Consider the following 10087-nt stretch of genomic DNA (forward strand, 5'->3'; position numbering starts at 1 on the left):
ATTTTTCAAACCCGAATAATAACAAGCTTTAATAGTGACTATAACCTATACCATATTCAAATCTCTCGAGTATCACACTAGCGCGACGGGTACCGAGACAAGACCGAGGCTGTCGAGAAGGGCTGTCTACAGTTTCGCCTAACTTAAAATTGAAGCGTAGAAAAACAACAGTGCTTTTTAAATTTAATTCACAACTTACTTTACAGTAATGTTTCCGTATAATGGCCAGTTATTTCGTTTATTTCTTTGAAAACGTCAACAAACTGTAAATTTCTCCTTTAAACCGTCTGACTCAGACAGACTATTTATGCGACGCGTAACCGCAAGGACCCGTAATCGTGAGATACAATCGACATGGGATCGAAGTCTCGCCACCGGTCTAGGTCGGGGTCTCGGACCCGAGTTCGGGATCGGTACCAGACCCGCCGAAGCAGGAGTCGTTCCCCCGAGAGGAGGAGAGTCCGGACTCGCAGCAGGTCGGGCTCGAAGCGGCGAGGCGGGTCGGAAATCAAGGTGGCGTCGAGGCGGGCCCGGTCTGCCTCCCGCAGGAGCAGAGAAAGGTCTCGGAGCATCTCTGGTTCTGGACGGTCCTCCCGATCCAGATCCGGCTCCAGCAGCGAGGGAAGAGGCCGTCGGGAGAGCAGCGGATCAACAGCCAGGGACAGATCAAGGTATGTGCTCCGGACCAGAGCTGCGGGAGGCCCTGGAACAGCCTTACACGCACGTCAGTGGAAGGCGCAGTCACTGGCCAGCGCAGACGTTGGCTTGTCGCTACACAAGTAATAATCACACTAAGGGTCAGGAGACGACAGACCCAGATTACAGCGACCCTCTCTGGTCAGGTAGTGAAGGATCATGTCACGCCTTGTGCAAGACCTAAAGCTTTAAGAAACAGAGCTGCTTATATATTCTAAATCTAGACAGAAGGGCAGGCGGACTCTTATGATTGTGAAAGTATTCGTTGCGCGTAGCTCAGCTGCTCCGGTGCGGCGTGTTCAGCCTGTGATTCCATTCCTCTGCAGCTCCGGCTCCAGGGGAGCGAGAGAGGGGAGAAGGAGGAAGAAGAAGGAGAAGAAGGGACCCAGGCAGAGGGAGAGGAGCAGCTCCTCGTCCTCGGAGCGGGACTCCGGGCGGAGCAGGGAGATGGGGAGAGGGGGGAGCCCGGGCCGGGGGAGCAGGGAGATGGGGAGAGGGGGGAGCCCGGGCCGGGGGAGCAGGGAGAGGGACAGGGGCCAGCGCTCTCTCTCCCGCTCGTCTGTCTCCTCGCTCTCCTCGGGGTCCCCCGAGCGCCAGGGCGCCGGGGCGGCAGCGCAGGAGCACCGGGAAGTCCGGGAGGAGCGCAGGAAGCAGAGGGAAATGATGAAGGCGCTGGAGACGCCGGAGGAGAAGAGAGCCCGCCGCCTGGCCAAGAAGGAGGCCAAGGAGAGGAAGAAGAGAGAGAAGATGGGCTGGAGTGAGGAGTACATGGGCTACACCAACGCAGACAACCCCTTCGGAGACAACAACCTGCTCGGCACCTTCAAGTGGCAGAAGGTGGGGAGAGAGGGGGACAGGGGGATAATGGGGTGCATGGGGGACAGGGAGATAATGGAGTACTGGGAGGGACAGAGAGAAAGGGAGATGGGGATAATGGGGTACTGGGAGGGACAGAGAGAGAGGGAGACAGGGGGATAATGGGGTACTGCAGGGACAGAGGTGGGGGGAGAGACAGGGGGGCATTAGAAAGTGTTGAGGGGGTATTGGCGAGTTGGCAACATGACTTATGTCAGCGGTGCTGCTGTCTGAGTGCTGTTTGTGCTGTGTTTCTGCTGCTCAGGCCCTGGAGAAGAAAGGGATTGGTCACCTGGGAGAGAAGGAACTGAAGGAGAGAAACAAGCGCATCCAGGAGGAAAACAGGAGGGAACTGCAGAAGGTACAGTGGGGTCAGTGGGATATGTGGACTGTTTTTCTAGTTCTGTTCAAGGACTTCATTAGTTTGAAGGATCAAGTGCAGTACTGAAAAAACAAGTAAGTTATAGTTTCTCACCTCTGTAGCTGTGTCTCATGTATCAGTGGCTCTGATATTGGAGGCTCTGCAGGTGTCTCCTGTATTGTCAGGGTCAGTGTCTCCTGTATTGGTGTCTGTGATGTCAGGGTGATTCAATACTCAGTCACTCAGTACACGAGTGACGAGTGTCACGCGTTTGGTTCAAAATCAAAGGAAATATCATCTGTACAGAAAATGAGGTTTTCTTGTGTGCTGTCTACATCCCGCCCTCAGAATCCCCTTACTATAGTGAGGGAATTCTCCCCAGTCTCCACACTGAGATCTGTCATTTCCAGGGCAAGGGAAACGTGCTGCTCTTTGGTGACCTCACCACACAAACAGGCAGGCTGGCAGACTTCACCAGCACACAGGGAAACACTCATGATATATTCGGACAATCCCCTCTGTACCACACACCGGTCACCTCACACAGGTGCAGCCATGACACCAAGGTCAACAGCACCGGGCGCGAGCTGCTCCAGCTCTGTCAAGGGCTGGGCCTGTACATCGTCGACAGCAGGACTAGAGGGGACTCTCCAGGTAGGTTCACCTACAACTCAGCTCTGGGCAGCAGTGTGGTGGACTATGCCATCACTGACCTGGACCCCTCCTGTATCAGTGCCTTTCCTGTCAGGCCACAAACTCCCCTCTCCGACCACAGTCAGACCACACTCTACATGAAGAGAGCACACCAGCACAGAGACACACTGACACAGCCCAGCCTGCTGTACGACCTCAACCAGGCAGAAGGGACACAGACAGCCTGGACAGATATCAATCTATACTGCATGATGAAGAAATTCAGACACTATTGGACACACTCCTAAACATTCCGTATCAAACCAACAAATTAAGTAAAACTTGGACAAACAAAAAAAATTAAGCTAAAAACAAAATAAAAAAACTACCAAAAAACTAAAGCAAAAGAAAAGTGGTTTGATATAGAGTGCAAAAACATCAGAAAGCACTGCGAAAACTCGGTCTAAAATGGTAAAACTTTACAAACACACGCTGAAAAAGAAAAGAAACACATACATACAAAACAACTTGCAGAAATTGAGGAGACACTAAATCAGAACTGTTTCTGGGAGAAGTGGAACAATTTAAATAGGGTTGCCATGTTTGAACATCAAAAAAAGAGGGCAGCCTGAGGAACTTTCCCATTGCCTTACCTGGGAAGGGGGTCGGGATGGAGAGGGTTTTCAGAATATCCCGTTTTTAATGTTCTGTAGTAAATGTACCTGCATATCAGGTATTGGCACAGAAACATTCTGTGCCTGTTAATAATAATATCTAATAATTACTAAGATTTTTATCTGGCTTACCTCCTTAGCGGTGTCGAACTTTACCTTTCTTTCTGTTGATGTGACCAAGCATATTTCTCTGCAGATTGGATTTTTCTCAGTTGTGGTTGATTACCCCCATGGTGTTTAACTGTGTGAAATGCACAAGTCCCCTCTGCTGCAGTAACAGTATTGTCTGTTTTGGTGCCAGATTTGACAAAGTATTGGTTAACGAACTCTCTCCTCGAATGGCCTTTTTGTGTTTGAGTCAACATGAGCTTGCAAGTCAAGTACACCTTTATTTGCCATGGAGAGAAAAGTACCAGGCTTACACACCAAATATTCAGCTTCCAAGTCTTCTCTGTCACTTCGAAAACACAGAAATGTATTTTTTAGTTCTGCTGTGAATTTATACTTTCGCTTTGGCATTGTGTTTTGAGGGTAGGAGAACGAGAAACTAAATAGGGAGCCTTTTGAGGGAATGCTTCTGCATACTGGCATTAACACCTGATTTTGCTATCTCATGACATAATCATACACACACATACAGGACGAAAACTGAATGATAACGTAGGTTGCAAAGCGAACTAGAGAAGTTAAGAAATTCTCTCTCTTCTGTCTTTATAACTTTTGTTAATTATTCTTCATGCTGAAAATAATGGTGTCGAAATCCCGGACATTTCTGGATATTTGAAAATTCCCCCTGGACGGAGATATAAGGATCAAAATAGAGGACATATCCGGGAAAATCTGGATGTATGGTAGCCCTGCTTTAAATAAATGAAAACCAGAAGAGTTGGCCATCCAAAATGGAACAATCAAGCAAACATACTTTGAAAATCTGTACCAAATGCTTCCAAGTACAAATAAATTGGACCAAAACATCATTTATGAAAAATTCTCAATTTTGGAATTGGCTATTAAAGACAACCGAAACCCCCTGGACCCCCTGATTACAGAGCAGGAGCTACTGGACAAACTCCAGGCCCTCGGACCACGCAAAGCCTGTGGCCAGGATGGAGTCAACAATGAGATGCTGAGACACAGCAGCTCGAAGTTGCAACAAGCCCTGCTTAAACTCCTCAATCTCATCATGAAAGTCGGATGTTTCCACGAGGTCTGGAACCAAGGACTGATCACGCCCATCTATAAGAGTGGAGACAGACTTGATCCCAATAACTACCAGGGCATCTTGTGAACAGTAACCTAGGGAAGGTATTTTGTAGTAGCCTGAATATGCAAATACTGACCTTCCTTACCTAACACAACTGTGTAAAAGTCAGATTGGCTTCTTACTAGATCACTGCATGTCTGATCATATTTACACCCTACGCACACTAATAAAAAAAACATGTCCACCAAAAAGACAAAGGAAAAATCTGCAGTTTGCAGCTCCTGGTCTCATACGGATCAAGTTCCTGCTCTGTGCAGATGACCATTGGCACTGCTGGAGCTGTACTGTCTCACCTCGGCGCTGACAGTCAATCTGGACAAGACCAGAGTCATGGGTTTCCAGAAAAAAGACAGACCTTGGGGAAACAAGTACCACTTCACTCTAAACAACACATTGAAGCACACATCCATCTACACATACCTTGGTCTGACTATCTGCTCATTTGGGAGTTTTTACCTGGCAGTAAAGGCACTGAGAGGGAAGGCTTTTCGACATCAACCCACCAATAAGAATCTGGCTCAAAATATTTGAAAGTGTAATCCAACCCATTGCCCTATAGGGCAGTGCAGTGTGTGGTCCCCTCACAGAGCAGGATTACATTAAATGGGACAAACACCCCATAGAAACTCTGCACATGGAGATCTGTTGAAACATTCTCCATTTACAGAGAAAAACACCTAACAGTGGGTGCAGGGCCGAATTAGGCCAATACCCATTATTGATAAACATACACAAGAGAGTAATAAAGTACTGGCTACACCTAAAAAACAGTGCCCAAAACTCCTACCACCACAAGGCCCTGCTGAGTCAAGAGCTGAGCCCAACAAAGAGCCCCCTGAGCCAGCTAGTCCTGAGGCTCACTGGCCAGAGCCACACCAACACCAGCCAGCCTCAGGACAGCACTGCTAGAGCACAACTCAGATCAAACGGCAATATCTCACACACTGGGACACACACACACAAACACTACATAAACTGGAATGCTACAGAATCCTAAATAGACGATACACACTAGCTGAATATTTGACAGACAGACCCAGATGAAGTACAGGCTCATTGACCACAGCCTGGCAATAGAAACTGGACAGAGGCAGACCTGGCTGCCCAGAGAGGACAGGCTGTGCTCCCACTGCCAACGGGGAGAAATAGAGACAGAGGAGCACTTCCTGATGCCCTGTGACAGATACTCAGGGATTAAAGAAACATTCTTCCCTAAATTCAGAAATCTAATCCCAGAGTTCCCACACCTGCCAGAATCCTACTGGGAGAGGGAGGAGGGAACTCAGTTGAACTGGCAGCCCAGTATGTGATCTTCTGTCACAGCCTGAGGAACAGTGAGCCTGTCTCCCAGTAATGCTCCACTTGTTTATATATAGTATCTTATGATTGTGTCTTTATTGTAAATGTGTGTAGATGTTTGTTTTTTGTTAATTGTATTTGTTTTGCTTTAGCAACACTGATTTTACTCATTGGTAATGCCAATAAAGCACCTTGAATTGATCCAGTGTCTCTGACGTCGGAGTCTCAGCGAGGTGTGAGTTTCTGTCTCTCCGGGTCCCCAGGTGAAGCAGCTCCGTCTGGAGCGCGAGCGGGAGAAGGCCATGCGGGAGCAGGAGCTGGAGATGCTGCAGCGGGAGAAGGAGGCGGAGCATTTCAAGACCTGGGCGGAGCAAGAGGACAACTTCCATCTGCAGCAGGCCAAGCTGCGGTGAGCTGAGCGCTGTGCGGCCACGCCCAGCACTGTGCCACACAGTGCTGTAGCTTAGCAAGCCTAGGTTGTGTCTGACTGTCTTGAGTGAATTTAGTAACCAGTAAAGATCACAGTTCATGTAGCGATTCCCAGTATCCAGAACTGCAAGCCCTCAGTATCTAGAATTGCATGTTTTCCATGTATCTTTGAATGATTAAAATGCATTGTAACCTTCTCCCAAGCATAGGGCTGTTTGTAATATAATTACACACAGAAATACTGCCCCTGAGGCAGTGACTGATTTCTGCGTATTTCACAGTTCTGGTCTTTGTAAATTAAATTCAGTAATCCCTTGCTTTTAAGGTCTTTGCTTTAAGGGACTTCAGATATAATAGGCAAAATGCACTAAAGCTTACCGTCTGAAATAAAGAAATGCTAGTCTTTCCCCGTAAGAATAGAGAAATGTACAAACAATAACAGAATGTAAAATCAAAATAATATATATTAAAGTTCAGGAACATCACTGATGCTCAGTAGGGGTAGGTCAGTTGCTTATGTAGGGTGTTAAGAGTTTCGTGAGCTTTAGCTCATTTTATACAGTATATTTACCACACGTGAAATAAACAGCTTGTGCATTTATGGTAAAAAGACACGGGGACAATTTTCATTGTGTTTATTGTTAACTGTTAATATAAGTTAAAAAAAATCCAGAAAACATATTTTCAGGCCCAAATTACTTTTGTTTGTGGTTGAACAGTAACACGCACAGTAGTCCACTTAGCTGAGGGCTGGCTAGCTTGTCCTGTCGGTCAGTCTCTCCGGCTGAACGCCCCTGTTTGGGAGCTCGTGTCATGAGCTCGCCTGTCCTGTGCTCGCAGCTCGAAGATTCGGATCCGGGACGGGCGCGCCAAGCCCATCGACCTGCTGGCCAAGTACATCAGCGCTGAGGACGACGACCTGGCCGTGGAGATGCACGAGCCCTACACCTTCCTGAACGGGCTGACGGTCAGCGACATGGACGACCTCCTGGAGGACATCAAGGTCCGTCTGTGTCCGGCCGCCCGCGCGCACGAGACTCCGCCTCTGGCTCCCTGACTGACTGTCGTCTCTTCCAGGTGTACATGGAGCTGGAGCAGGGCAAGAATGTGGACTTCTGGCGCGACATGACGATCATCACGGAGGACGAGATCAGCAAGCTGCGCAAACTGGAGGCGTCGGGCAAGGGCCCGGGTGAGAGCTCTCTCTGTTTCAACAGCCCTACACTGCAGAGGAGGACAGACACACTGCTCCTCGACAAGTCCACCTGTTCCGCTGAGCTGCTGCAGGCACCAGCAGGAGCCCAGAAGCCCTTGGCTGACTAAAGCCCCCCCTCCTGAAGCAGCGACACCCCCCAGTTGCTGTGAAGGTGTCTGAGTGCCTCCAACAGTCATGATTCTGCCTGTTGTTATGTCCCTGCCTGCCCTTGTCTCTGCCTGGTGACAAGTGTCTTGCAAGGACGCACACTGTTGCTAAAGCACCTGTACCTGGAAGCAGTCGCGACAGACCAGTGAAGTGTGCAGGTGCGTCTGACGCTGTGTGTCTCTCTCTCCGAGGCCAGGCGACCGCCGTGAGGGCATCAACGTGTCCGTGAGCGCGGACGTGCAGAGCGTGTTCAAGGGCAAAACCTTCAGCCAGCTGCAGGCGCTGCAGATGAACATCGAGAGCAAGATCGCGGCTGGGGGCTCCAACCTCGACATCGGCTACTGGGAGAGCCTGCTGCAGCAGGTCAGGGTATACATGGCCAGAGCGCGGTGAGTGAGGGGCCGGGGGGCCTGAGGGCCGGGGCCAGGGGGCACGAGGGCCGTTCCTGCTGTACTGACCCAGAGCACTTGCTTGTGTCTCCCTGCCCCAGCCTGAGAGAGAGGCACCAGGAGGTCCTGAGGCAGAAGCTGTACAAGCTGAAGCAGGAGCAGGGTGTGGAGAGCGAGCCGCTCTTCCCCATTGTGAAGCAGGAGCTGCCTTCCCCCGAGCCAGCGTGAGTAACAGCGCTCTGTCCTCGCCGGAGCAGGTCCTTCAGGCTTCTGGGTTCAGTTCTCACTGTTGTATCTGACTGCAGTTTGGACTGCTAACAGTGTGCTGCTGTCGGTGCACTGCAGACAGTTTGTGCCCGTGTGTCGTCTTCCTGAGCAGCAGGGCTGACTGGAGTCTCTGTGCGCAGGACCCCAGGCGAGGCCGGCGGTGCAGAGGAACCTGGGAACACAGCCTCCTGCTCCTCTCCCTCCGGGCCGAGGGAGGAGGGAGGTGAGGCAGGCAGGTCAGAGTCAGGGGAGGAGGGCGAAGCGGGCGAGGCCAGGCCAGCCGGCGAAGCCGTGCTGACAGAAGAGGATTTGATCCAGCAGAGCCTGGCGGAGTATGACTCTGGACGTTACAGCCCCCGCCTCCTGAACCAGACTGACCTACCCCTGGACACCCACACCATGGACCCTGAGGAGGACCTCCAGAGGCTGAGACAGGCACGCACACAGCTGCGGGTCACAGGTGAGCGACCGCAACAGGGACAGGCTACTGCAGAGACACGCTGGCACACAGCTGCGGGTCACTGGTGAGCAGACGGGCTACAGCAGAGACACGCTGGCACACAGCTGGTGTCACAGGTGAGCAGACAGGCTACTGCAGAGACACGCTGGCACACAGCTGCGGGTCACTGGTGAGCAGACGGGCTACAGCAGAGACACGCTGGCACACAGCTGGTGTCACAGGTGAGCAGACAGGCTACTGCAGAGACACGCTGGCACACAGCTGCGGGTCACTGGTGAGCAGACAGGCTACTGCAGAGACACGCTGGCACACAGCTGCGGGTCACTGGTGAGCAGACAGGCTACTGCAGAGACACGCTGGCACACAGCTGCGGGTCACTGGTGAGCAATTGCCACACAAAGACAGGCTGACAGAACTCAGCTGCACTCATGGTAACTAGACGGAAGCCTTAAATAAATAAATAGTTTAAATAAAACATGAAATTATTTTCAGCTTTGAATACAAATTGAATGATTAAAATTGTCTACAAAGCAAAGGGAAAGTGCAGTTAAATGAGGGTGTTGGCGAGGTAATGACGGCGGAAGCTCTCCCCCTAGGCGATGCCAACGAGAGCGCGGAGGACGCGTTTGTGCGGCGCGCGCGGGAGGGAATGGGCGGAGACGAGGCGCAGTTCAGCGTGGAGATGCCGCTGACGGGCAAGATGTACCTGTGGGCCGACAAGTACCGTCCGCGCAAGCCGCGCTTCTTCAACCGCGTGCACACGGGCTTCGAGTGGAACAAGTACAACCAGACGCACTACGACTTCGACAACCCGCCGCCCAAGATCGTGCAGGGCTACAAGTTCAACATCTTCTACCCCGACCTCATCGACAAGCGCTCCACGCCCCAGTACTTCCTGGAGCCCTGCGCCGACAACAAGGACTTTGGCGTGCTGCGGTTCCATGCTGGGCCGCCCTACGAGGACATCGCCTTCAAGATCGTGAACCGCGAGTGGGAGTACTCTCACCGGCACGGCTTCCGCTGCCAGTTCGCCAACGGCATCTTCCAGCTGTGGTTCCACTTTAAGAGATACCGGTATCGCCGATAAAGAGACCAGCAGAAGCGCACCTGCAGTGTGGACTGTGCAGGGTGTGCAGGGATGCTGGTGTGATGGCCACTGGAGTTTCAGTGGAGCTTGCAGTTCGGGTATAGTTTAGCCAACTAAAGGCGTGAATTATTATTAAATACTGTGACTTCAACAGGAATAAAGAAATTGTCTACTTTTGAAAATCTTGTAACCATTCATTGGTAGGGACCAGTATAACTCCCACCTTGGTCATTTTGAGTTTTTTTTAATAAAGTCTTTTTAAAAGTGATATGTTATGAAATGGGTATGTTCTAACTGACTATCAGGTAAT

At 50.8% G+C, this 10087-nt stretch overlaps 1 protein-coding gene across 1 annotated transcript; it reads left to right on the forward strand.

Annotated features, from left to right (window-relative positions):
- The first annotated feature begins 240 nt into the window (after positions 1-240).
- Positions 241-10045, forward strand: cactin. Its single transcript, XM_015365529.2, has 10 exons — positions 241-671; positions 1023-1533; positions 1817-1912; positions 6046-6191; positions 7052-7214; positions 7289-7403; positions 7771-7963; positions 8065-8187; positions 8371-8690; positions 9287-10045. Exons 1-10 carry the CDS (start codon positions 355-357, stop codon positions 9775-9777), a joined length of 2475 nt encoding a protein of 824 aa, XP_015221015.2. The 5' UTR covers positions 241-354; the 3' UTR covers positions 9778-10045.
- Positions 10046-10087: the final 42 nt, after the last annotated feature.

The sequence above is a fragment of the Lepisosteus oculatus genome, chromosome 29, assembly GCF_040954835.1.
Source record: "Lepisosteus oculatus isolate fLepOcu1 chromosome 29, fLepOcu1.hap2, whole genome shotgun sequence".
NCBI lineage: Eukaryota > Metazoa > Chordata > Actinopteri > Semionotiformes > Lepisosteidae > Lepisosteus > Lepisosteus oculatus.